The sequence below is a fragment of the Histoplasma capsulatum genome (assembly GCF_000150115.1).
Source record: "Histoplasma capsulatum G186AR genomic scaffold supercont2.2, whole genome shotgun sequence".
Lineage (NCBI taxonomy): Eukaryota > Fungi > Ascomycota > Eurotiomycetes > Onygenales > Ajellomycetaceae > Histoplasma > Histoplasma capsulatum.
Genome location: NW_025544802.1, coordinates 2,346,104 through 2,373,273, shown reverse-complemented (window position 1 = coordinate 2,373,273; position 27,170 = coordinate 2,346,104). Strand labels below are relative to the sequence as shown.

Sequence of the window (27,170 nt, the reverse complement as noted above, 5' to 3'; positions counted from 1 at the left end):
ATGGTGGCTCAGTACCTCTCTGCAGTTGCTGTAGCGATCACAGTGCACTATGACATGCCCCACAGTCTCCTGAGCATAGCCACATGGGCACTGTGGTGATGGGAATTCAGGCACCCTTCTTCAATGCCGGAATGCTGCCAGGCCTGTTTTCCCTGTGGGTAGCTGGATCACCAGTGAGCTTCTTGCTTTGCTTATTCCTCTGTGTAGATCCAGTATCTTCTTGTCAGGGGGGATGACTACCTTAAATATTTAGCACATTTAGTAAACATACTTTAACTATAATACATTTAAGACCTAAGTATAGAAATCAACAGAATGGATTCGCAACACATGGTATTTACCAGCGAGCATGGTTTGTCATATACCACAATACCTAGCCAACTAGATTCCGTGAAAGCAAAGAAATTGGGTATCAAATAGAAAAGACATAGGAAACGGGAACGCTATGCTCCCAATATGCAAGGAGAACTAGCACTCATTAATAAGTATCATTCTCCCCTTCTCCACCCCCGTCGTACCCATCTCCATCATCATCCCCGCCATCGAAATACTGTTCCGCGTTATAATCACCGCCCATATCCTCCTCATCGTCTTCGAAATCATCATCAACAATTCCCTCTTCCCCTTCATCTTCTTCCTCGTCCAACAAATCCTCATCGTCCACTCCAGCTCCCTGTTTGCGTTTTTCACCGGCCTCCGATCCTTCCTCATCTTCTTCATCAGCTGCTATTCTCTTCCGAGACGGGCCAACGTCCCCATCGCCATCTTCTTCATCCTCAAAGCCGCGCTTTTGGCCGCCTCGTAAAAGAGAACCAAGTCCATTGGCACCACCAGCTTGCAAACTGGCATATTTTGGGTCGAGGGTCGACCAAAGCTCTTTTGGGAAAAAGTTCATAACTGTAAAGACAAAAGAGTGATACACAGAGTTTGCATCAGCTTGCGTAATAAAATCCACCAAAAGCAAGGGAAGAAGAAAGTCAGGAAGAGCAAATAACCCCAATGCTGTATGGATTCATACGAGAAGAAAGGATATCAGATGTAAAGAGTACATACCATACTGTCTTCCTGAAAGTTTTGGTAACGTCCGAGTTTTCTTCAAATACCTCTGTCCATACGTCGCCATTCCTTGAAAAGGATCAAATTGAGCTTTTCTCGAAGCTGCTGCTCCTCCAATATGTGATAAAGGGGATGCGCTCAACACTGTATAATAGGGTCCGTCGTGTATCATCTCTCGTAACCGCCTGTAATAGTCAACCTGGCTGCGTTCCTCCTCTGTAAGCGGTTTTGCAATTGGAAATGAGTATTTCTAGAATAATAGGAATTAGCCGTTGCCACAAGTTTCTTTGTTTCATCACTGCTCGAAAGGTAGCCAGTGCAGAGAAGAATAATTCTAGAAACGGGAAAGTTGGAGGAGTGGAAATGACAGAAACTCATCATAACTCACTGGAAACAATGGCGTAGGTGCGTTATCCGGCTCTCCCCCAGCCTCCGTATCCCACGAGAACTCCGAACCAGGCAGCTTTTTGCCTCGGTTTGCACTAAAGCGTGACATATCCCTTCCCCTTTTTTACGTTGTCCAGGTTTCTCTATCCGTCGTCATGAGGTTTAAACCGGCAGGCACTTATCATTTCACAGAGCAGGGATTCTATGGAGAAACGACTCGCGATGGGAGCAAATTTTCACGAAGAGTGATCTTAAAACTCGAAAGAGAGAGTTTCTGGGGCGGAATACGTTAGAATTTTCTTTTTCCTCCGGAGGAAGTATCAATTAAATTGCTGCCTTTAACACCCATTGACATTGGTGCTTCTATTTTGTGAAAGGTGGGTGGCAGAAAAAATATATTGCATATTTTGACCGCTTTCGAAGACCCCCCATTTTCAGTCCAGACACAGGTTGGTTAGATTCCTTACGAGCAAGTATTCCGTAGTTGGACCGCTGTTCAGAGTGATATTTGCAGCTCAACGTTCCACCTCAAACCAATTTTCACAATGTTTTGTGGCAATTCGAGTTTTGGCATTCAAGATACTTTACATTCATCCCATCATTACAACCCAGCGCTCCGTAGATCAATCATTCGAAAAAAAGCCACAGGCACTAGCACTGCTCTGTAACGAATAGATCACTGGAAAATAACAACTACCTGTCCTGCCTTCGAATATTTTGACTTTTTTTGCTGATGCGGGTACTTGGAAAATCTAAAATGCGTATCATGGCATGCGTGTAACTCATCACAACTCCAGTGCATCTACCTGACCGCCAACTTGATTCGGAGGGCCCCACGGACCCTCTGCAACACGCTTATTAAGTGTTCGGATAATATCGTCAAACCCTTCAAACGGTTCTTCAACCTTCTTCACTTCGTTCTGGAGCGCAACAAGCGCATCGAACTTGGCTGTTGCAATTCTCCAGAGAGCATTCTCCGTGTCTCTAGCCCCACCGGCGACGAAATTATTGTATGTCTGTGGGGCTTTGAAAAGGTAGGGCAGTACCTCTGTTAGGGCTGGAGGTACAAAGAGTGCCCACAAACCAGAGGCTGGGAGCTTGCCTTGTGTTGACGGCCCAAGCTTGGAAATCTGGTCCTCGGTGGGGATACCAAATCGTTGGTTAGGAAGGGTTATTGAGCTATTCTTATTTGGAGGAATCACAACCCAATTTGCTGTCAGGACAGATTTTATGAACGCGATGGCTGCAAGGGCTGTGTCTTGCATGGCAACTATGTCAGCGGCAGCAACAACGTTGGCCCATAGACCTGGATTTTCATTCAAATATCGAAAATATAAGACACGAGAGGCTGCGGCCTCCGCTCGGGGACTTGTTGGATTTTGATCAAGTGGGTCTAAAAGCTCATTGGAAACGCCTTCAATGACTGGTGGTCCCTTAAATATTCTGCCCAGAGCGTCCAATGCATGACTATTTATAGGCTTAGAAGGTATCGACTGTACCGGGTTTATCCATCTGTCTCCTGCCTCTACGAGCATTACTCGGGGTAGAGAGGCAAGGATGTCAAGATCACCTGTCGGAACTGGGCCGTGAGCCCATTTAACAGGCTGGATGTCAAAAGCCTCTGATATCCGCGAAAGAATCTTATCCAAGAAAGATTGGGGTTGCTGAAGTAGATGATTTGGATATAGTATCGCATATTGAGAGATATAGCCCATAACTGGCCCCAAGAGAATCGGTGAGTATGCAGGGTCTAGGATTGAAGGGTCGACATAGTAATTCATTATCTTGGCGTGGAGGCCGCTTGAAATGAGGTATTCGAGGGAAGGGGAAGAAAATGGTGGATATGAATGACTCTGGACTTTAGAGCGCTGACGGAGTCCGGGAGCTTCAATTCGAAGCAGCTCACGGAGAAAATGGATATGGGTCATGTGCAAGAGTACGTCGTCGGGGTCGACCATTTGAGAGGCCGCAAAACTCAGCAAACTGGAGCATCCGAACTTAGATTCAATGTCAGGGAAATGTGACGCCGCTATTGCCTGCCAATCCATGGATCCCGCTTTGGTAATTAAATCCATTAGTCTGCTTTGAGCTACCGACTTGTCTCGCCTGCTGATATGCCCGGGCGGTTCTGAGTTGTCCAAACTGCAGATGGAAAACAAACGTTCGTACACATCTCTATCATTGAATACTCTCCTCCACATTAGCCCCTGGCCTCCTATCTTATTTTTCCTCTCCTTATCTGCGAAGACATCGCTTTCGTAGTCATGAACATAGTCGGCTTCTAGGAGAGCCCATAGAACATCAAAAGCAGATTGCGAGACCGCGGTTTCAGAGACCGTAAGCCAAAGCTCTACTAGGGCGATCACAAGAGCTGGGTTTCCAGAAATAATCGCTGTATCACCGCTTGAATTACTACCTTTTCTTAGCAGAGATAAAGTAAGGAGGTTGATGGGTGGAGATGGGGCTTTGATGCCAGCGAGCAAATTTAAGGGCGGGCGGATTGATTGGAGTTGGGTGAAAGACAGATATGAAACGGCTGTGGTAGCTAATTCCACTAAAGGAGACGGATCTTCACGCAATATAGGGAGGACCTGCGAAACTTGAGTGAGAATAGTAGAGAGAACGTTCTGGCTGGTATTGGCAATGAGTTCGACCTTGAGCTTGTCCAGGGTGGTGACATCGAGCGGGGTGGACGGATCCTGGATGACCTGATCAAGATGATTTTTCACAACATTAAAAGAAGAAGGAACCTCCATGGCTTCCTCTCGCCCTCATCGACGCGATACAAAGACGTCCAGGGGGCAACCTAGCGAGGTCATTGTGACAGATGTTGTCCGCCCGGAGTTGACGATCTGAGAATGGTTGCCCCACATGCAAATAGGCCAAACAAAGCAAACAAAGCAAACAGCACTGGTTCACTCCAAAGGCGCAAGCACCAAACAAGCTCTCCTAGAAACTGAGGATATACCCACAACTACTCCATAAATATATTATTCTCTGTCACTGGGGAGCGGCCAAATCAGAGCTCCCGAATGATGGCGGAGCTAAATCCTCTAATTTCCCTGAAATCGTCCGACTCGGGCCTCCAAATCCTACTTCATCCTCTCGTCCTCCTCAATATCTCAGATCACGTCACCCGACATTTTGCAAGACAGGAAAAGGGACCAATTGTCGGGGCGCTAATAGGACAGCAGAAGGGCCGGACCATTAGCCTTGAGCATGTATTTGAATGCAATGTTGTAACCGCCTCAAATGGAGACAGTGTACTTTCTGAGCCCTGGTTTGAAGAAAGACTACAACAATGTTCGGTCCACTCTGCACCTAGTCGTTGTTCAATAAGTGTTACTAACTGGTATATCATTTTCGGTATAGTTAGGGATGTCCATAAAGATCCTCCGTTAGACCTTGTTGGATGGTTCACCCTCACCCCGCCCACAGGTCCTACCGCTTCCCAATTGCCTATCCACGAACATATCCTCCAGAAATTTAACGAAACAGCAGTCCTGCTTGCATTTGATCCTTCCGGGCTTGAAAACAACACGTCCCACACCACAGGGAAACTCCCTCTTACAATTTACGAGTCGACATATGAGGAGGATAGCAATGCTGTTGACGGAGATAAATCGATGCAAGTGGACGGACAACAACCCAGCTTGACACTGCGGTTTCGAGAACTGCCGTATTATATAGAAACTGGGGAGGCAGAAATGATAAGTATCGATTTTGTTGCAAGAGGAGGAGGAAATGCTACTGCTATTGAGGCGAATAGTGCCACTCCACATCCCCTAGCAGTTGGCACTAAGAAACCCGTCGGCGACAAAGGCAGAGATGCATCGAAAAAGCTAGGGAAAACCCCTACTACAGAAGAGGTTTCTGCGCTTTCTAAGGAAGATGAAGACCGTAAGTAGACCCAATCAATTGGATACTAACAAAATTAACCAACTATATCACAGTGATCGCCAATCTAACCACCCGTCTTACTGCTGTCAAAACCCTCGAGTCACGCCTTCACCTCATAAAAGTTTATCTCTCCAGCATCTCCACCCAACAGACACCAAATACCCAAACACCATCCACACCCACCTCTTTCCCGCAGATCTCCCACTCCATTTTGCGCAACATCCGCTCCCTAATTTCTCACTTGTCCCTCCTAACTCCACAACAGTCCGATACATTCTCAACTGAATCCCTTGCGCAAGCCAACGATGTTGCCATGGTCGCGTTACTCGGTCAACTAGGCCAGAGTGTGCAGGAAATCCGCGAGTTGGGCAAAAAGTTTACAGTTGTTGATAGAGCTCGGCAACATGCTGAATCAGCGATGGTAATGAGTGGTACGCATTCGAGAATGGATGATTTCCTTCGCCAGCCGATTTGATGGAGAATAGAATAGTCCTTGTCTATGTCGAAAGGGGTGGCAGTTGGCAACATAGATACGATACCGTGCATATGTTTCTTTGATGATGCCAGAATGTTCATTTTCCTTTGTATCCACAAACCCCGACAGCGAATATCGTGTCAAGTTTATGTGTCCATGATGGTATCTAGATATCCTTCGTAACATACCAATGGTTTGATGATGTGTTTTGAATCGCTTCATTACTTAGAGTGCTGAGTGGTTGCTTTGCACGAATCCTATCAACAACCAAAGAAGCAGAAGACAATGTGGATGTGGAGTCAAAAAGTTGAAAGATGTTGGGGACCAAACTATCCGATATGTTTTCTCAATCCATATTCATCCAGCCTTACTAAGAAGACAAAACGCCGTGAGCAAAACAAATAATGCCATTCCTGCATTACTAAATGCCTTTCTTTTTCTCCATGTTGAATCTCGTCGACTCAAAATGACGGCCGGCAGTAGGGAATAGTATAAAGAAACAAAAATAAAATGGGAAAATAAAATAATACAAGAGGGAAGAAAATGGGGCCTATACAATTGCGAGGAGACATGATTGTTAAAATTCATGTCCATTTTCTATTCGTATGGCGTAAAAAGGTATTTCGAAGGGGCAAAAGATAACACTCCCAATGTTCCTATAACTATGATCCGAATCCGTCGTATCTCGCTGCAGTCGAATGTAGAGCGGTATGGAGGCTTGCTGATCCATCATTTGTTGATTGTAAAGCTTTGGCCCCTATCCCAAACCCGACCATCCCACTTATCGCCGCCAGCTATCTCTAAACTCTCCACGGTCCCTGAACCGAGCACCCCTACCACCTCTTCGGCGACCACGGCTTCCATATTCGGGGCCTCTGTCCACGAAATAATCTGTATCTTCGAAAGTGTATTTGCGCATCTCATCACCTCCTCGTCGAGACGGAGGCCTGGCACGGTCGAGGCTGGCAAATCGATCAAGGCGCTTCTCCGCGACTTTTTGTGGAACGGGGAGATAGTAAAGCTTCGGCTTTGCAGCGGTGGAAAGGAATCTGTCATCAAGGGCTTTAAAACCTTCACCCCCGTACCGTACTGGTGGGGCGGGTGGTGCAACAGGACGACTATCTCGATGTACAGGACCGTGTGTCGCACGTGGGCCCAACGGCGGCTCTCGACCTACGTTTTGATCGAGATCGCGATTATTGTGGGATGGGAATTGATTTGTGCGATTGGCTTCCCGGAGAGAAGCTGTAATGCCTCCCTCAATCTCGTCGTAGACCACCTCCCAGCGAGGTGCACCTCTCGCGCCACTACCAGATTCTTGCTCAACCGCAATCCATTCTTTGACTTTCTCCTCTGGAATGAAATCAACCCAGAGCGGCTTTCTTGTTCGCTCATCAGGCCAAATGGTCCCATGGAGCGCGGCACGTACCCTGGAGGCTGCGGAAACATTTGTAAAAGTAACAAATGAGTGTGTTTTAATGGAATCCAAAAAGAAATCGACAATTATATCAGGTTGCATTGATGACGCCGGTGGGGCTGCAAGGGTCACAAGATGCTTTTTGAGGTTTGCTGGCTGTAAAGGTCGCATGAAATTGCGTATATACAGGGATGTGGTAGCTGGGTGGAGGGCTGGGGGCACAATACGATCTGCGGCTTCTTCTCCTCCCAAGCCCTTAGGAGAAGGGGAGAGTTCCCGACCACCATTTGCGACCGGGAACAAACTCTTGAAGCGTGCATCGGCGGATGGGTGCTTGCTGAGATGGAGATCTTCCGGCCTCTCGATTCTGGATTCATCCAGGGGGACGGAGTGGGATTCAGCAGCCCTGTTATCTTCCTCGTTTGCCTCTTGGACGACGGTTGGTTCCGATTGGGGTGTTGGTTCCGGTTCCCGAAGTCCCGCTTCAGTATTTTCTAGGTTTGTACCTTGCATTTCAGCGTCTCGAGGTGCAGCAGCATCAACGATTGGCACAGCCGCAACCCCCTCCCCTGAAAGGATACCTGTGTCTGCTGGGATATTCTCCTTCGATAATACCCGCGGAAATCCATCCTCAGCTTTAGCCCTCTTCAGAACCGTAGTTGTAGGAGAAGGGGGTGGACTCTGGCTTCGCCTTTTTCTTTTCCTGGAGTCATCTATGGACTCCTCTCTCGAGTCGATTGTCTCCTCGGTAGGCGACACAGTTGCAGATTCCGGGTTGCGAGGAGCTGAGGGAACAGATGGAGCTGGCTCCTTTACGGCGTCCTGCAACTGCGCGGGTTCTTCAGCCTTGGACTCCTGAATTTGAGCCTGCGCTTCGGCGGTCGAGTCTTCGGTAATCGCTTCGGCTCGATTAATGTCTGCAATCTCTTCCTTATCTTTCATGGGCTCATCTTCAGTAGAACTGTGTGACAGCAGCTCTTGTGCACCGGCTGCAGGTAGTTCTTTCGATTTAGATTCAGTAGCCTCAGGACCAGGTTCCGACGCAACTGGTGGCTGGTGGTTGCCGGGGATTTCATCTTGGCGCAACTGTTCAGGTACCTCTCGGGCTTGTTTTTCAGGGGGATTGTTTGGTGAAGGAGGCTCCGCAGAGGGACCAGGTGGCGCTGCAGAGTCTGCTTGGAGTAATCGATCAATGAAATTCTGTTTAACCCTGAGACCCGTTTGGGGAATGCCGCGTCGCTTCAGTTCCGCCTTTAAGTCAGTAACCTTCCAGTTTTTGTAGTCCGCCATGGCGAAGAGTTGTGAAAAAGGAGCGATGTCGAGATTGGAGAAGATTGAAAGGTATGCAGTGGTTTCGCATAATGGCCATTAAACATCTAATGGGCCATGCTGGTAACTGTCAAGGATGCAGCGCGTTTTGCGGCGATCGTGTTGGTTCTTTGATGACGAGGCGACATAAAGAACCGGTCGTCGGAGAAATTTACTGAAAAAGGCAAAGGACATTGGATGATGTAATCTGGCGCTAGTGTCAATTTAGGAATAGGTAACAGGCTCAGGATCCCACCTCCAGAAAGAAATTATTCAATGCATTCATGGCTCTCAATTCATTTGGGATATTATTATTACAGGATATTTTTTAATGTATGCTCTAATAACAGAGAGCACATTGAAACCAAGCTGAATTTTTCAACAACGCCGGCTCTTAGAAACCGCTCACCTTTTTTATAAAAAGGCACATGAATATCGATACTAGTATCTCAAGAAATCAAAAACCAAAGAATTGAAAATATCATGAAATTATAAAAGAATAAGATGAAGATGAGGGATTAGGAAACGCAAGAAAACTAGATTCTAGCCAAAGATTATAAGCCACCGCTAATACAGAGGGTAAACATTGCTATCACCCCTTGGTTGCACCCTCAAAGCGGAACCATTTTAGTGAGTTGAGTCCTGGGTATCTGGATGTGCAACACCACTCCACGCTCCACCCCAGCCGGAAATCATAACGAACCAAGAGGGCGAACCGTACCAGACGGGGCTAACAGCTGATTGCTCTCTGTACGAGAGAGAATTGCCCTCCAAGACGACCAGCTTCGTTACTGGACAATTTCATTGGTGACATTTTCAGTTTCGCCGGGATCGTGTCCGCTATCTCTCCGTTACTTGGACTTGGACTTGGACTACGAATCACAAAGTCGTTGCGTTGACTGTTTGCGATGTTTTCCTCGACTTCTCCATGATTTTGCCGGCAATCCGTCCCTCGTAACAAGTGATTCTCAGGTTCCCGCATCTTGCTACTGCTTTTGACCTTGTTCTCTTCCTCATCATTATATTTTCCAGAGAGCCAGGCCTGTCTGACCACGTCTGGTGGTGGTATGGGCTTTCTCCCGGTGCGACTGACAATCTGTGCTTCCTCTTCGGGAGTTAAACAAACACCGCTCGGTAGAAGCGCAAATCGTCTATGTCGGTGAGAAGGTGGGTGCTCTATCCAACTCATCATATAAGATTCCGCACTGGTTTCTTCGAATGGCCCAAGCTAGGAAGTCAACTTTGGTTTGAAATAATGAGTTTCGAAAGAGTATAGCGAATTCAGGAAAAATCTTTATGCTCACGAGAGAAACGTCACTGTCTTCTTATATTCACCGAGTCACGGCCAATACCCGATCCAAGGCAAACGAGTAGCCAATGATGTCGTGCATATCACGCAATAGAGGCATCCATGGTTCTGTTGAGGGCGAAACGTGCCAATGTTAAATTGGCGGCGGCAAACTCAGTCCCCGAGTTGGAGCGTGATTCCTGACGTGTTTCTGTTTTCACTAATCCTTGGAACTAAAACCCTCAGGACTTCTCACGCGTGGTCGTTGCGCCAATTCTTTCCCTAATTAGTCGCTTGGGCGGTTGCCTCGTTCGTCGACTTCTGATTCACTATGACATCAGCCAAGCGAAGTTTAAATGCTATGAGCACGTTTTGTAGGCTTTTTGACTTTTAAGCTTAAACCATATTTTGACACTTCGACCTGGAAAAAAAAATATTGAGACCTTCAAATTTGAAACCTGGTACTGCGTGACTATGAATAATCATGATTCCAGCTAGCAGTAGCACGATGTTGTGGAGAATAAGTCCTTGCATATGCCAGAAATATAAATGGGAATCTCAAATACTGCTGCTCCAACGAATTCTGTCTTCATCGGAGAAGATATGGGGTGGTGCCAAGCTTTTGGCAACAAGCCCTTGATCAATCTTTTGGATATGTAACATAATTACCATATAATTTCTAGCCTGTGTAGGGACTTATTTTTTCCAGGAAACTATCGGGCCTTGATGTCCAACTTGACATCCCTGCCTTAGGCATCAAGGGTCTGGTGCACTGGGATGTAACACACTTACCATAAAAATTTCTGGTTGTGTGCAAGGACTTGGAATGCCGCACCTCCCGTATCATAATAACTGACAAAAATATCTTGTCCAGAGGTTTTGAAAATTGCCACCTGTGGACCCCTTTAACTTTCCCATAAACGGTAACCCCGGGTGAAATCTTAAAGCTTCAACCGCAGCTGGCACCTCCCTTTCATGTTTTCCTTCTGTGCAGTTCGTAAAACCCACCTCGGATCTCTTCCTGACACCTTGGTGATGCAGATGTACGACATGGCCAATGGGCGAGGAGGTGGAAAACAGGGGATCTCTGTGTTTGGGCCAATCCTACTATCCTACGCTCATCGTATTCTTCAGAAGTCCACCAGTCACTGTCTTCTAAAATGGCTGCATTTTCGTTCCCTTTTATTCAACGTGGCGGGCTTGCAGGTGAAAATATTGTCAGCCAACAACCCAAGTTTACACTTGCAGGTTGAGCAAATAGTGGATAATCGCGACATATCGGCAGGATACTGAAGGGTAGTTAGAGGGTCAAATAATGAACTCTAGGGAGTTTTTGGAACAATTAAGAAGGGTTCAAAAGGATCAATGCTTATGTAATTTATGTGATAATCCAGGGTTCAATGCACACACTACGCAGTACCGGTGGAGAAAGTATTGCACAGGCGAAAAATTTATGTAGTACAGTACATATCAGTTGGCAAGTCCCCTAAGTGAGGGTGGGTTTACTTGGGGCCTGCCAACCAAGCTTTAGGCCCTGGGCCACTAAACCCATACCCCAACTGTGACATTCATTGGTGGCAATTACAGGGTGTCACAACTAACTTCGATAACCAAGCTTTAAGCGCCATGACCCTAAGTCTTCTCGGGTCTTACCCGGATGTAACACAATTGCCATGTATATTTCAATGCTACCCCTATTTTTCCAACCCCTTTTTCATGAATTATAGTACTGTATAATTAATTTCATCTGGAATTTAACCTTTATGTGAGTGGACGTAGGCGAGTGCTTGATGATGAATACATTAATATACTACTTCTAACTATAAAAAAAAAAATTGAAATATAATATTCTCCATAGAAACTGCACTTCTATTACACTTTTGAATTCTTTGTGCGGTACAAAAACGAATATTAAGAGTATGTTACATATCTTTTTAACATTAAATTACATGAATGTACTGATTACAACTAACTGATCGTCACTAAGATACTCTTTACCATACCTTCAGCCCTCCGACGGTTGACAACCTGATCAAATAAGCTCAAACACACCCAGCGACTATCAGTTGCTCAGCAACCCATACTCTTCAGAGCTCATAGGCATCTGTGAGCCCTGTGGCATAACAGAACTGAAGAATCTATCCATCATACTGGAAGAACAATGATGGGGGAAAAAAAAGGAAAAGCTAACTTTCATTCAGTGAGCTTCGAATCGACGGGTTCGACATAAAACGCCACTGGATAGCAACACCGACAACAACCCCACTTGTGTTGAATAAAACTGTCAGCTTTTCTCCCTTCTAAATTGCGCTGCATATTTCGTGGATCTAATAATTAGTATTCAAGCTGGCCATGAGCGTCGAATTGGTTCCAGCGAACCCCTAGATAATGGATAATCGAGTTTACAACATCACTCTTGAGCCAGCCAAACACTTACCAGCATCGCCCTACTTATATTATCTCTTGACCCAGCGTATAATTTCAACGTAGTAGTACCTCATATCCGAAATGCAGAGGGTCGAGGAGTTTCTCTTGTGGTCTTGCCGGAGTACCACCTAACAGGTCTGGTACCTGATTGTCCCGCATTTGTCTCCCCTCGCTTCAAAAGCGTGGGGTTAAGAGGTTCCAAAAGCTTTGGGCATCAGCCTGGCACACTCGTCACGACGGATCCAAACTCACTGATCCGAAAACGGCACGTGAGATATCGAGACTTCCCTCGGTGGAGGCGACTTATTGAACTTGCATCTTTTATGTCACACACCGGCGAATTGCTGTGATTATATAAAAGTCAAACTACGGCTGCCGGAGCGTGGATATCTCTATCTCCTCCGGGACCTTTGCTAAGAGAAGACCAGCAACTCATGAACCGCAGGGCAGCAGCCGCTATAGTGTCATCAAAACACCCTTAGGCCAGGTGGGACTTGTGACTTTTCCGGAAGCGTTCCGTGCTGTGACCTGCCAGGGGGCACGGATAATAATCATACCCGGCTTTTGGTTGAACACAGAATACCAATCGAAGCACGTAAATGTAATGAAGATACTGAATGTACAGTACATTCATGAAAATACCTGCGCCATCGCATCCTGCAACGCTGGGAGTCTGTCGGAAGAAGGCTATATAGAGTTGAGCCAAGTGGCATTTCCATTTTGTGTTTTTCCGAGTAGTTTTGAGGTCCTGAGAATGGGATACGGATTGTGAAGGTTGATATGAATACCGTAGCCGTTGCTGAGAGGGCTTATGGGGTTAGGGTAGATATTGCGAAGCTTGGTTGGCATTACGGGGATGGACGTTTAAGAAGAGTGAAATAGTCGAATACCAGTCCCCTACATTCCCCTATATGGATTTGAAATATGCCTCAATGAACATTTTCAAACGCAACGGCCGGAAAAGCGTCACGCACGCTGAGTTGTGATAAACTAGTTACGACGAAACCATGGAATATATGACATGATATCGTCACTGTTGATGCCCTCATCATCGATGCTGTATTTGCCTGGTGAGCAAGTACGCGTGCACCAGTCACTTTTGCTGCGTAAGCATTCAGCAGATAGCCACCGCCACTCTGAAATACCACTAATCCCGTTGTTCAAATGCCATAACAGATCTCCATCTCCAATTCTTACCAAATAACCGGAGTACAAGGGAAATAAATGACACTGTTATAACGATAAATAAATGGGGCGTCTATGACCATCCCCAAGAGAAATATGGTTGAAGCCTGGGTCAATTGGATTCACGATGAAGAAACTCAGTAGCGTCTGAAGTTTCACAAGAATGGCGGCATTTCCACAGTTGAAGGGACCCTGCCTCATTGCTGATGATGAAACCACATCAGGACAGGGCTTTTTGGGGATTGCCGACAACTCTCCCCACAAGTTCTAACTTTCGCCGCCCACCAAGAACGGTTTTCCACGCAACAATCTAGAGTGCCAGTCGGTGGCGCAAATGCGAGTTTAGGCGGGCACCTCCGCTGGCTGCCGGGACCTGGACATGTGGAGAGGCTGGGTTTGCGCAATCATGTCAAGTTGAGTAGTAGTTCGAAAGCACCAGGAGATGAGCATATCCTTTTTTTTTTCCACAGAAATATCAACAGTAGCCACATGGTTCGAAGGCCCTAGCTTCCGCCATATTGGTCTCCTTGGGGCAGAAAATCATCCATGTCACTCATCTTTCCGTACTCATTGGACAGCATGACCAATGGGCCAATTTTTCTCCTGCTTGTTTCATGACAGCTGTGTGGAGCAGTTTGGTCCAGGGGTTGTGGGTGAGTTTTATGTTGGTGTTTCAGGACATACGAAACCAAAGCTAGTTTATAATGGCTTAGAGTTGACGTTGGATTGATAAACCGCAAAACCTTGTCGGTTATGGGCATAAAATATGGGGCCTGCGGGATAAACAAAATGAACACTCTCTCTGGATTTATCATGGCCATTGCTGCGAGTGCGAGACAAAGTTTTTGTCGTTTTGGATGCCTCTTACATCTCCCGGTGCACTGGTTGAAGGAAAATAAAGCTTCAAAGTCATTTCTCTCCGATCATATCCCACAGTGTCAATTACATCTTGACCAGCTCCTGTTTAGTTGTTCATTGTTGATCGGTGGCTTTCATGATCGGATGAAATTACTCGGAGCAGCCCTTGTTCATCCAAACGCCATTTAATATTGGTTACACAATCCCTGCGGATGTCACCATATTTGGCCCCTGGATTCTAACCCCTTGAAGCAATAATCTCACATATTTCTCAGCTTTCACACCAAGTTCTCTCTCATCTCTTGCGAGTGGACTTTCTCTCGACAGGACGATCATGCATCGGATCATACCAAGACATAACTGAACAGGTTTGCTGCCTCCCTGACGTCTGTGATTCTTGCTGTTTTCTTTCGTTTAGAGAATGCAAGGTTTGATATACCTTAATCGCTCATTCTATCAGGAATGAGGAGAGACTAGGTTTTCTTGAACCATATCAAGAAACAAAGGCTTCCGAGCTAAGCAACTTCTGCAAACCGAGCCCCTTGTGAAACTGTGTCGTCGATTGCCTGGGTGCATTCCATCATGATACGGCAACTTTCCAATTTCATTACTAATGTACGTTTCTTGTTCATTCTTGTTTGTCCCCTCTTAATCCTCGCTACACATCACTCCAGGCCCAATCTTCCTGTAGTAACATACTGTAGAAGCGAGCGCCTCAGAGAGCCCGTGAGGATGTAGAGGATCAGAACCGATATTATGACATCGGCAATCCAGTTGCTAGCTCAAGACCACGGTCGCCCTTGATCGATCGGCAATACCTAACTCCTGCGACAGAACGGCAGTTACAGAAAGCATGCCTCTTGCTTTCCAGGAAAATTGAATGTCCTGAAAGATGGACTGAATTTGATACTTGCGCTGACCCGGCGAGTGCGAATATCTCGGGTTCTCGCTTCCCCGACTTGAAGATCCCATCGTTTGCTATCCCGAATCATATCGCTTCAAGTGTTAATAATGAGGAACCCCATCTGTCAAATGAGAATGAGAATGGCACGTCAGATCTGGAGAACAAAAGCAAATTCGATGTGATCATAGACCTGGAAGAGAAACAAGAAATATCACATGACTGCTTCGTGGATGTGTTTGAGTACAAACAAGCGTCCTGGCTACTTGCTGATGAAGACGTGGGCAAGATATCGTTGCCCAAATATGAATCGAAATTCCGAAGTCCATCCGGCAGTGGGAAATACCCCTTTCGCGAAACTGTTACCAACCCGCTTGCAGAATATTGGGAGGATTCGATGTTCCAAAGAAACAAGACACCTCCATATAGTGTCTCATCTTCAAATGACATGGTGACGGATATTTGGACGATTGAGGGTACTCCGACTGAAACAGAGCAGATAGATACGTGGCTACGGAGTGCAATTCTACACGATCCTATCAATGAAGGATGTCACCCTATAACTTCCTCCAAAGAATGGAATATGTCGCCTCACGAATCCCAGGCAGAAGAATCCGACAGCCTTTCTAGCTTGTTGATGGAAAGCAACGAGTACCAAACAGAAACCCACACCGAACAAACATACATAATTGATACCGATTTACCCCCAATCTGGGATAATCAAGACGACGGAGATCTATTTATAAAACCTCTTCCTCATTCACAGTCATGGAACTCGCGATCGACTGGCGGGAAAACAATAATCGACGAAAACGGGCTGGAAAAAGAGATGAGTGCAGACGAGGAAAGACAACGTCGTTTGGACCTTCAACGTGCAGTCATGGAAAAAATGACTGGCAGACGTACCGTTCCGGCACCGATAGCAGATAGAGCTGCAGTGGCCCTTGGCTCAAATACCCCAATCCGGCCCATGTCGCCAACCTGTGCTGTGGTTGGGGCCAACGGGCAGCAATCAGACAAACCCGCAGATGCCAATTTGGACGAGCGGGCTCAACTTCTATGGGACCAGCAGACAAAGTATACGCTAGTGAGGAAATTGTCGAGCATGGCTCTCGGAAAAAAGAAGTCCATCCCAAAAGTGAATAACGTTCTTGGCTTCAGTGCTGTCGTGGAGACGAGGTAGCTGCTGAGGTCTAGTGTATCGAGGTGCTCCGAGGATGTTGTCCTCTTTCCTTGCTTATTTTGCCTGGATGAAACCAGGAAACAAACCCCCTTACCAGCCATCATCACCTTGGGCAGCATATTATCCTTTTGTTAGTTGTATATACCCCTGCATTGATTCTGCGGTGATATAATTTCATCTTCATCTTTTTGGCGAGCAATATTGTTCATAGACAGTTTTTCCTAGTATTGTTTTTTCACAACCTGTAACATACATACCAGGATTTTCCTGAAGTTGGGGCCATTTTTCGTCTACTCTTTCATCTGGCGAACTACACCAACGAATCCCTTGTCTCTCTACCCAGGAATTCATATTCTTATTTTTCGCACGACGTATTCTTGAACTATATTAGCATATTAATTCAACCCATCCAACTATCAGGCGAATTCCAACGCCTTTATGTTCCACCCATGCTTGTGCTGGGAAATACGCTTTCATCCTAGAAGCGGATGCCTTATTTTTGCAGTTTAACACACCTCAAATACAATATACCGCTTCAAGCAGGCCAAAACAAGACATTTCGTCAGTAGAATCGCCGCACAAGAAATACCATCCATCCCTACTTGGCAAGAAATAAGTAATTACGAAAGAAACGAGGGAAGATTGTACTTTTCGAAGACTAGAGCCAGTAGAGATGATCAAGGAAAATTATGATGTATCGCCGGAATATGCCAGTTGCAGGGGAACGGGGAAAACACACAGCACATGCGGATGGGGAGGATATTTAAAAGAGAGCAATATAACTCGAGATCCAATGCGTCAATAAACAATGAAAATTTGGTAATGTTCATATACCACTCTAATACCGCCAAAATGACTCTTGAGACGCAAACATAAAGTTTTCAATGACACCTATCCCTGACTCCGAAATAGGAACAGAAAATTGTGAGTGCTCGTATAGTAGGGAACGTGATAAAATGTAATGATACAAAACACAAAGAAAGAGGTTGGCAAGTAACTAAATAATCCAGTCGCTTGAAAACACAAAATCGATCAATGGCCGCGTCTGGGCCTTTTATTTTCAGCTCCATTTCTTGCGGAACCAGCAACGTTGGATCGGCCATCCATGCTGGGGACAGCGGGTCTTCCGCGTTTCCTGGGCCAAGTGCCTCCATTGTTGCTGTTGTTGCCTGTCCCACCACCACCACCACCATTACCTCCACGGCCGCTACCCACATCTCGACGCTCTCGATCTCGATCTCGATCGCGATCGTGGTCCCGGTCGCGGTCCCGCTCACGATCTCTATTGCGATCGTCACCTCGACCACCACTACTCCATCTGCGGCCTTCCTGATCGCTTGGAGGTGGTGGGGGAGGCGGTGGAGGTGGCAGCGGGGAAAGGTCAGAATTACCGACACGGTTGTGGCTGTCTTGGGGCCCCTCTTCACGTTCTCGCTTGTCCCTCCGCCTGGTAGCGGAGACAGGCTCTCTGTTTGCGCTCGAGTTCTGAGCAGCTCTTCGCGATGAGGATTCTCGTGAGTTGCGAGCTTGGTCCCTAGTGCTGGTTTCTGTTGCCCGACCTCTATCACGGTCACGATCCCCGTCTCGATGGCGTTCTCGATACTCATCCCGTTTAGCACTGGGCCTCGCACTTTCCTCTTCAACTCTACGACTGGAGTCGCGCTCCCGGTCCCGATCTCGGTATTGCCGGTCCTTGTCTCTTTGGCGTTCTCTCTCACGGTCCCGTTCACGATCTCTTTCCCGATCTGGAGTATGAGTACCACTGGAGTGATGAGGGGATCGTCGTGACTCTGTTGCTGCCTTCTCTATAATTTCAGCTCTCCGGCCAGCTCGAGTAAGTCCACGAGCTTCTTCTTGTGGTGGTGTCTGTCCGACGCCAGAGCGACCAGGGAAAAGCTCTGGCCTTGGCGTTCCTGAGGAAGGTGCGGAACCAGAATAATTGTCAGCCTTCCCTCCAACGGGAGTTTGTGGTCTGGTAGATTGAGGTGATGGAGCATTGATTGAATTGCTACCAGCGCGATTCGCACCCCTTCCCCTTATTGAAGTCCCCATCCCGGGTTTATCTGCTGCACCCCCAAATTGCTGAAGCATGCTACTCAAGCCTGCAAATCGTTTATCTGCCCGCCCCCTCTCTCCTGGAAATGAAGGTCCAGGTGCCCCTCGAGTGGTTGTCGGAGGGACAGAATGTTGATGGCCACCACTCCGAGGACCGGAAGGTGGTAAGGTTGATGGAGGCGAAGACGGTTGAGTTCCATCGTCCCCGGGAGCTTGTAGTGCTTTTAGGCGGTCAGGATGAATGCCGGACGTGTCAACATTGTCCAGGGGAACAGGCACAGATGACGAAGTTGAGGCGGACTGCTGATCCTGATGGGGAGGATTCCGCGTGGGTAGTCGGTGAGATGGTCCTGTGGGTGGCTGGCGGTCCGAAGCTTGTGGCGGAATTGGAAGAGGCTGCAACAACGGAGCGTTTCTCCCACCACGCTGGGAAGGATTTCTCCTTGGGCCTGACGGGATATCTTGAGGCCTCTCAAACTGCTCCTGCGAGCGTGAGGGAAATCTCGAATCTTGATTCAACCTGCCATAGGACGAGTCTGACGTTGGTGGCGGGTACGATGATCGCGAGTCTTGGCCATGACGGTTATCACCCGTTGCGGGATGAGTGGATCTGTCTCCTCTTGGCCCCGTTGGGAGATCCTCTGAGCGTGATAATGGGTGAGCATTAAGATTTGCAAGTTTCTTCTCTTCACGCTCATTTCGCTTCTCAGGTCTATTAGGTGGATTGGAATCTTCAACTGTGGTAGGGCTAGGAGGTTGCGAGCCACAGCTTCTTCTATCGTCCCGTTCAGGTCTTGGAGGCTCATGTCGCTGGTGAGATGGGGGTTCAGGGTAAGACAGGCGTGGAGGATGGTCTCGATCGTGAGATTCTGAAACATTAGAAGGTCGATATTGATGTATATCGCCATCTCTAAAAAGGCGCTCTGATTCATGCCGAGCTTGGAAGGCGTCTGCTTGGGGCATCCTCGCTCTGTTCGTCCTGTCAGGCCATTCCTGATCTCTTGGAGAGGCGTGCGGGTCTCTGTAGCTTGTACGTCCAAGATGATCTTCGGAGGGCCGCAGAGGAAAATCTCTCTCCATCCGAGGGCCATCAAGCCTATCTCTATCCCCAATCCGGTCATTTTGGCGAGCATGGCCTCGGGGATCGCTAGGGAAGGAATGCTCAAACAGCTTCTCGCGATCCGGTCCACCAAATCGTCCAAGGCGATCTGGGTGTCTGTTGTCTCGAGAATCTCTTCGTTCTTCTGGAATGCTGGGTGGCCTCATGGCAGTTCGCTCATCAGAATGTTTAAATGATCGAGGAGGTTCCGGTCGGTTAGGGAGAGGGCGGATGGGAGGTCCAGACTGAGAAAGATATCGATCTACATCCGGACGTTTTGGGATGCTTGGCGGGTGGGGTGTTTCAGAAGGTGATTTACCAACTACTCGTGACGGGGCAGGTGAGGATGAACCACGACCCGAACCAAGGGATTGTGTATCTGCTGGGGGCGCAAGAGTGGCCACGGGGGGGTGTGAAGGGAGTTGTGTAGAAGTCGTTGCAGACTCCGCAGGCTTCACTGGTTTCGCTGGCTGCGCTTCTTGTGTTGCCGCGTGAGTTTCACTCTGTTCTGTTCGCGCCGTTCTACTTGGAGCGGCGCGTTCTCCGGTGCTAGAGGTGTCAGGTATTTGTTGCAGTTGGGTGTCATCTTTTGTCAGTTCTTGTTTTGTGGCTGCATCGTTCATTCTAGCTTCTGACATTTTCGCGTCTTGAATCTCGCCATCTTCAACCTCTGATTTCCCGGGCCCTGAAGGCTTCGCACCATTTACCCTAAGTATCATCAGAAATAAGTCCCATTTCATCGGGAGGGGCAAAGTTTGTATCGACTCACGTGGTTGACGTCTCAGATGGTTTAAAGTCAGGAGCTGAAGCATTCAGTGGTTTGGGAGTAGTTGACGGGGGCTGCGGTGTCCGTACTTTGGCCTTGTCACCCGGTAATGATTCATTCTTCGGCGAATTAGCTCCGCCCTCCATAATTTTCGCAGGTAGACTCACAATCATGAACGCTTGTGGAAGTAACCACTTCTTTTCCCTTCTATTCAAATCCCCAATCAATGAAGCAGCTGGAATTTTGACATCGTCACGTGGATCCATGGTTTTCAGGTTGTTAACACAAGTATGCATGTCTCGGCCAATCCAGTTAACTGCAGGGAAATGTTGGACCACGGCCTTCAATACGCTGATGGCGTTGCGGATATGCATATATTCGCCTCCTGAAAGACAGGTCTTTAAGCAAGCGCCAAAAATGCGGTGCCACTTGTACAAAATTCGACGGAAGTTCTCATAGTCCAAAAAAGACTTCGGCTTTCCCTCTTGGTCCACAGCCATAGCGAATCCTGGGAGGTCCCTTTTAGCCCCGTACGCTTCCTTCTCGTAGACAGCCTTGTCGGCATGCCATCGAGTTAAATCACGTAGTATCTCGTTGAGGAAACGACCAAAATTGTCAGCTTCCTTAGATGTACAATGGAAAATTATTGCAGTCAAACGCTGCTCGCGAAACAATTGGTCAAGGAATCCCACCGTTCGGAAATTGGGTGTTCCTGAGGAGTGTAGGTATTTTAGCATCTTGAAACTGTAGAAAGCGTCAATAGGGGAGAGAAGTAGTCGAGGTAATAGACACTGTTCCATGACCGCAATGTTGAGGGCCTCATGTTTCCCTCTCAATCCAATAAACCACCGGTCCTTTTCTTTCTGTAATCTTGCACGATTTAAACCGTAACATCTAAGATGGGTCTTGTTCTCCGCTAGAATTCGGTCGTGGAGGTCGTTAATTTGTTTTTTCTCTTTCTCCTTTTTCAAAGTACCAGCAACGCTAACATCGGACCTGTCTTGGGAGATAGCCTGGATCCTTTTTTTGAGACGTTCCAGTTCCTCTTCGTAAGCGCGTTGAGGAACATGAATGTCATACAGTGACAGTTGCCAAAACGTTACAAAGAATGGAAGACCAACAACCTCCCATGTGCTTCTTGGCATTGTGATTTTGATTTTTTCCATAACGCTTTCGAGAACTGGATGCCATGGTAGGTTTTCTGCGGTAGATTTAGCTGGAAGTGGAGTATACGGAAGGTTTGACGGCGTCTCGTTCTGGCTATCATTGGAAATAGGGACAGATTCTTCAGTAGCCATGATCACATCTTCAGATGGATATTCTTTTTCCACAGCTTCGCCATCATCGACCATTGCCATATCTCCACCGGGACTCTTCGATGATGCGACAACAGGAGTAGCAGGTTCACTTTCCGTTTTCTTCGCAGCCTCCTCCCGTTTCTTCGCGTCGACTTCCGCAATCTGATGTGCAACACTAGCCCGGGTAATCCAGAATGCCACTTCGGGCTGCAATCCAAAGTCACCAATGAGGCTTGCAACGTCAGGCACGAAAGCGTCAAATTCCTCAACTGTGAAATTGCTCCTAAGTAGATCGATGTATTGAGTTAATACTCGATGGATCTCGTCAAAGATATTACCAAGTAGCTTTAGTTCATCATCAGCCTCGGATTCCTTGAATATACAGGTGGCCCGTTCCTGTGCAACAGTTATGAGAAGCTGTCCCGCAAGCTTTGAATCTGCCAAAGATTTCATAAGTCGCCGGGAGGTCATCTTTGATTCGTGGCGCTTATCAAGAAGTTGTAACATGGTCTGAGACTGTAGTAGTTCGCCGCCGGCCATAGCTTGAATTTGGGAGTCGTTAAAATTTGTGTCAGTCACGATTCCTGCCATCGAACTTATAAGTTGTTCTAGAATAACTAGATCGGTGGAGTTATTTTTTAGAAGCTGTTCGCCAACGTATTGAAGGACAGGAACAGGGTCCATGATGGTAGAATATCGTTTGAATACCCTACCGACAAAGGATGCAAGGGCATTGAGCCATTTGCTAGTTAGAAGCCCTCCCTCTTGAACCCGACTCCTTCCCTTCTGCCCAAGAGAGTTGATTAGTGACCAGGTAAGGATGTCATATCCTAAGTAGGTGAAATATCTTGCGCATTCCACTACAACTTCAATCAAGTTCTCATATGCTTCGATCTGGTTTATCGCGACGCTGATAACGATTCCCGGATTAGCGTACGCGATTTTTGCCAAGGTTCTAGCCATCGGCTTGATGTTGGTTTTGCTTAATCTTTTAAGAGCGTCCTTCGTTTCCGCTCGCGCTTGATCGAAGGCGGATTTGATATCAGGAAGTCGGGAAGTTTGGCCAGAATACCATTCAGCATAAATGGAATACCTCACCTCTCGCGGGAAGTGACTCAACAGTGCAAAAACTTCGTTTACAACTCCCGGATTCGCTCTCGTCAAACTCAAAGCAGGGACCAGGAGACGTTTGCAAAGATCTCGCCATCGAGTCCGATTTGAGTCCGACGGATCGCTAAGTAAACTTTCATTCCCAAGCCTGGCTAATTTTGTCAACAGTCCTGGATCCTGTCCGATTTTAACACCAGAAAGATTCAAAAATGATTCACACAAGGCGAATACATCATCTACTGTCTGGCAAATGGGTATATTATCAGTCCAATCGTCCCAGTAAAATCGATAATCTGTTCCATCGTTGGTATCTTCTCTATCTAGCAACGCCCAACGAAGGACACGTCGAGGGGGGCCATCAGCCAAACGGATATGTCCCTTTGGAAGGCTTGCTTGATCTGAACTGGCGATCTTCTTTTGATCCTTAATGTCATTCCTTGACGACATTGGTCGCGACAAACCACTGAGTTTGCTCAGAGAATAGTGTATTATACGGTGGATGTATTCTGGGAGCTCCGGATACGCATCTAATAGCCAAGGAAATCGACCAAGGATGTAAAGGGATTCCGGCAAGGCACCAATAGCAAGCAGGCTTTTCAATAGAAGCACTTTCTGGTCAGCTGGTTCGGGTAATGTGTCTTTGGTCTCATCGACTTTCGATTGAGGCGTCTTATCCGGATCCTGATCCTTAGCAGGTGTTGCTGCGCGAGTATCGGCCTCTCGAGGTCTGGGAGCCGGTACCGGCATGGTGTCATCACTCAAAGCACCAGCCATCATCAAAGCATTCATTGTGCCAGCGCCAGGCCTAGAGGCCAGTTCTCTTTGCTCTTTTTCTTTCATTTTCTCTTCTTTCAGCGAATCCATAGACTCATCGGGACGCCAAAGGTGAGGGTACAGATCTCGTAAAGATATAAAACCAACTTTGATAAGCAAAGCAGCTAGATAGATGAGATTATCGGGTAAGATGTCAAAGGAATTTCGAGCATTGGACGAGTAAAACCGTAACTTGAATCCCAGAAGTTGCGCTGCAACTCTATTTCCTTTTGGTGGGAGCGTTCCCGTTTGCTCGATCCACTTCCGAGTCTCATTTTCATCATCTGGGGCGCCATTTCCGAGTTCGGATATGGACTTTAATTGGTCTTGGTCTAATAACTGGCTTCGGCCTATTTCGAAAAATGCACGGATGCCAACTTTGCGAGCTCTGTCCCAGAAAAGACGATCTCGCTTCTCATTCATACGAAGAGCCTCTTCCCGGTCTTCCTCTGTTGTAGACCATCCGGCAGATCCAGGTAGCGCCCATTTCGGTAAACCCGGCTCCGCGATTACGCTATATCGGCGAAGGATATTTTCGTCTTTCGGCCACCAAGAGCTGACTCGAAGGAACTTAACAAAGAATCGATACTGTTTCACGAGAACTGCAGCGAATACATCTAGCGTAACGTCAAGTACCCTTCCAACATCCATGTCAAATGCTCCAATCATAGCTTTGACTCTTTCAAAAGTATCCTCAACAACTTCGGCAGACGGGGGCTCATTGTTGCTAGTCGTAAACAGTTCCGTTAACAATTTAGAGTATCCTTCAGACTCTTCTCGTAGTAAGTTATAATTTGACTGTCGATAAAGTAGATTCGTCTGTTTACGAATACCCATACGAGCAAAGGTGTCGCGGATTAGGCCAAGGGACTGTAGCAAAGGGGTTTCGAGCTGTTGCCGCATCAACGAAGCCGAGATTCCTGTCGAAAATACAAAGGTACGAAGATTCGAATGTGATGCATCCGCATCTGTTAAAATAGAGAGGGTATCAAGGAAAAGAGAACGTGCATCGAAAATTGGAATAATTGGGCCGCTCAGTTCACCCATGTCGGTCGCCCCATCATCGCCTATAATCTCCTTCACACACGTCCCGCCATCGACTGCAGATATTCGGCCTTCAAAAACTGAATGGATAATTTCCTGGAAGACAGACGAAATAACTGCGGAATCTTTCATATTCCGAGCGCTGATCCCAGCTAAGACGATATTTTTCTTTCCCGTCGACATCCAGCTATCAATGCACTCCTGTGTCACGTAATCGTAAGCATAGTAGGTCGCTTGAGGTTTAGCTATGGCACTAGATATTGGTGTCGATGGCGTCCTACTCGGCTGAGATAGTTCCTGGTGTTCTCTAGGCGATTGCATGACAGATCTCGATGAGGGAGAGCTTTCTTTCTGATGAGAGTTGTGAGCGTCACTTCCTCTCGACACTGGTGTACCGTTCCGATTATTGCCTCTGCTTGTTCTTCTGGCCCCTCTGCCACGGTTATCCTGCGAATCCCGACCTTGGCCATGGAACTGGTATTGTTGTTGCTGCTGGGCCAGGTTGAGATTTCCAGGACGATGAGGAGACGGTCGCGGGCCATCGTTTCCCGCATCTCCGGACCATGACCTATCGCCGCGTTTACGCTTCCCGCCAGCCGGAGGAGCCATGGTGGATGATTTGGGACGCGTCGTCGCTCAGGCGAATAAAATATGTGGTGTCGAAAGAGCAATTCATGAGGCTTTTACCTGTAGTTGTACTGTTGCGAGGACAGAAATGATTCAGTGAGCGCCAGGTTAGGTAGCACGGGAAGATGAAAGGGGAGGATTACTTGTCACGAACTATCCACATGGAATAATGAAACAAGGAGGCCCACAGGCCTTTCACGGCTTCTTCAGCTTTGCGGTGAATCTTGTTTTGTCTCTGTGAATCGCCTTTTGTCAGTTGAATCCTTGCTACGGAGATTTCTCAATCTGGTTTAGCCACCTCGATGTGGAACAAGCCGCAAGCATCGCGCGCTAAGCGAAAATTGGCCTAAAGCGTCTAATTCACCAATCACAGAGAGCATCAACCAACTGCTTGTCAACGGCTGCCTCATCCTTAAACAGTCACAATCGAAAAGTACTCGCCTATACCCACTTTTCCTCCAATGTGGTGGAATTCATGTTAAAGCAACGACTACTTACTGTTTTTATGCTTCGACATACTTCTGTTAAATTGGGGTGCAATAGGCATAAAAAGAAAAGCTGCGGATGAAATTGTGCACACTGCGGTATGGAAACCCCCCTCCCTCAAAAAAAAAAAAATTGTCTATACATGAGCGACCTCGCGATAATAAATTAATTGCAGAATCATTCTACTTTGTGTTGACTACGCCAAAGCGGTAATGTCAAATATTGATACTCCCTAGGGCGATATCGTCAACCACAATCCGTATCACCATTTTAGAGAGTGAAAGCTGGGATAATTAGCTTCTCACTATACTCTATCTGAGAGCCCCTCCCGCAAGGCTAGCATGTAGGTTTTGTCAGTGGCACCAACAATGGCTTCAATCGCGCACATCTTGAGGTGCGTGGGGAGGTTCTATACTGGATAAGAACGAGTTCACAGGATGGCAGCTTGAATATCGCGGCACAACTGGCTCCTACATCACCAGTCTGTCACGATCGCAATTTGCAAAAGTATTTGATTTCACGGTCAACTGTCTTCTCTATTGCTTATCGTTTCATCAGCGAGAAAGCTCACATCCATCTCCCTCTTTGTCGTTACTGGTATATACCTAGGTACTCTTGCTCCTGATGGCCATCTAGCGGGTCTGAACCATCGGCACACCCATGTCGCGTCTTGTTACCCTCGTATAGTTCTTTTGCTCGCGGTTGGTTTTCCTCTGGTTCAGCGCCACAGCAGGCTCTGGCGCAAGTACTTTCACGCCCATCTCTAAGGTTCCTCTGCTAACCGTTCAGCCGTAGTGATGGGCCGCTGGACGCAAGTTTGCGATGGTTGTCCTTGGTGATAATTATGCCTGTGTTCGGCTTCATTAACGGCGCCTTGATTGCCAAATTTTGGTACTACATGCCGTAGTATTTGGTGGGCGACCTGTTGACAGTAGCAGAATCCGTCCTCATGCCGTTATGTATGTCGCTGAGAAAGGCAGAATGAGAGCCGAGTTTACGGATACAATGCACAGAGAGCAGTTTGCGTAAGGATGATCTGCCAGGCCTCTTTCCAATTACACAAATCGTGGTGGACCTAGGAAAGGTCGTGCCGGCCATTGGATTCATAACATTAGTCTGGGGAATACGGAACTACTGTTGCTATTGTTGCAACTCCATCCTGCTCAACGGCTGCAAGGACCAGATTGTGCAGGCTGCGTGACCTGTGGTCTGTTTATTAGTCACATACCTCAGGCCATCACAAGCTTCTTCCTGCATTGGTGTTGGTGATGCTATCTAACATGTCTTCTGAAATTATGGACTTAAGTCCTGTCAGATTGCGTTATTCCGTTGCCAAAATCTACAGCAAGGGGCGTCAATCAATATTCATCCGCCAAAAATTTGCCGGCCGCCGACACAGGCAGCATTCCAATTGACCCTGAATTCGGCAGCTAAGGGGGGATCAGCCGGACGTCACACTTAAAATTAACCACAGCTTGAGCTCAATG

General features: G+C 47.3%; 8 protein-coding genes across 8 annotated transcripts; 3 read left to right on the top strand and 5 right to left on the bottom strand.

The window, feature by feature from the left end:
* Window positions 1-478: 478 nt before the first annotated feature.
* Window positions 479-1,552, bottom strand: HCBG_02006 (DNA-directed RNA polymerase III subunit C31; the record flags this gene model as incomplete). Its single annotated transcript, XM_045429055.1, has 3 exons — window positions 479-897; window positions 1,054-1,306; window positions 1,445-1,552. The coding sequence occupies 3 exons, from the start codon at window positions 1,550-1,552 to the stop codon at window positions 479-481; spliced, it is 780 nt and encodes a 259-aa protein (XP_045290841.1).
* Window positions 1,553-2,228: 676 nt separating this feature from the next.
* On the bottom strand, window positions 2,229-4,199 carry HCBG_02005 (uncharacterized protein; the record flags this gene model as incomplete). The annotated part of the gene is made up of 1 exon (XM_045429054.1): window positions 2,229-4,199. The coding sequence occupies one exon, from the start codon at window positions 4,197-4,199 to the stop codon at window positions 2,229-2,231; it is 1,971 nt and encodes a 656-aa protein (XP_045290840.1).
* A 279-nt stretch (window positions 4,200-4,478) lies between these two features.
* Window positions 4,479-5,818, top strand: HCBG_02004 (COP9 complex subunit 6; the record flags this gene model as incomplete). The annotated part of the gene is made up of 2 exons (XM_045429053.1): window positions 4,479-5,343; window positions 5,397-5,818. The coding sequence occupies 2 exons, from the start codon at window positions 4,479-4,481 to the stop codon at window positions 5,816-5,818; spliced, it is 1,287 nt and encodes a 428-aa protein (XP_045290839.1).
* A 178-nt stretch (window positions 5,819-5,996) lies between these two features.
* On the bottom strand, window positions 5,997-8,639 carry HCBG_02003 (SAP domain-containing protein; the record flags this gene model as incomplete). Its single annotated transcript, XM_045429052.1, has 1 exon — window positions 5,997-8,639. One exon carries the CDS (start codon window positions 8,523-8,525, stop codon window positions 6,600-6,602), a length of 1,926 nt encoding a protein of 641 aa, XP_045290838.1.
* A 327-nt stretch (window positions 8,640-8,966) lies between these two features.
* Window positions 8,967-9,781, bottom strand: HCBG_02002 (uncharacterized protein; the record flags this gene model as incomplete). The annotated part of the gene is made up of 1 exon (XM_045429051.1): window positions 8,967-9,781. The coding sequence occupies one exon, from the start codon at window positions 9,730-9,732 to the stop codon at window positions 9,274-9,276; it is 459 nt and encodes a 152-aa protein (XP_045290837.1).
* Window positions 9,782-12,219: 2,438 nt separating this feature from the next.
* On the top strand, window positions 12,220-13,244 carry HCBG_02001 (uncharacterized protein; the record flags this gene model as incomplete). Its single annotated transcript, XM_045429050.1, has 4 exons — window positions 12,220-12,304; window positions 12,346-12,527; window positions 12,620-12,882; window positions 13,085-13,244. 4 exons carry the CDS (start codon window positions 12,220-12,222, stop codon window positions 13,242-13,244), a joined length of 690 nt encoding a protein of 229 aa, XP_045290836.1.
* A 1,639-nt stretch (window positions 13,245-14,883) lies between these two features.
* Window positions 14,884-16,754, top strand: HCBG_02000 (uncharacterized protein; the record flags this gene model as incomplete). Its single annotated transcript, XM_045429049.1, has 2 exons — window positions 14,884-14,916; window positions 15,006-16,754. 2 exons carry the CDS (start codon window positions 14,884-14,886, stop codon window positions 16,383-16,385), a joined length of 1,413 nt encoding a protein of 470 aa, XP_045290835.1.
* Window positions 16,755-17,417: 663 nt separating this feature from the next.
* On the bottom strand, window positions 17,418-25,179 carry HCBG_01999 (tho2 protein; the record flags this gene model as incomplete). Its single annotated transcript, XM_045429048.1, has 3 exons — window positions 17,418-20,247; window positions 20,309-24,815; window positions 24,852-25,179. The coding sequence occupies 3 exons, from the start codon at window positions 25,177-25,179 to the stop codon at window positions 17,418-17,420; spliced, it is 7,665 nt and encodes a 2,554-aa protein (XP_045290834.1).
* Window positions 25,180-27,170: the final 1,991 nt, after the last annotated feature.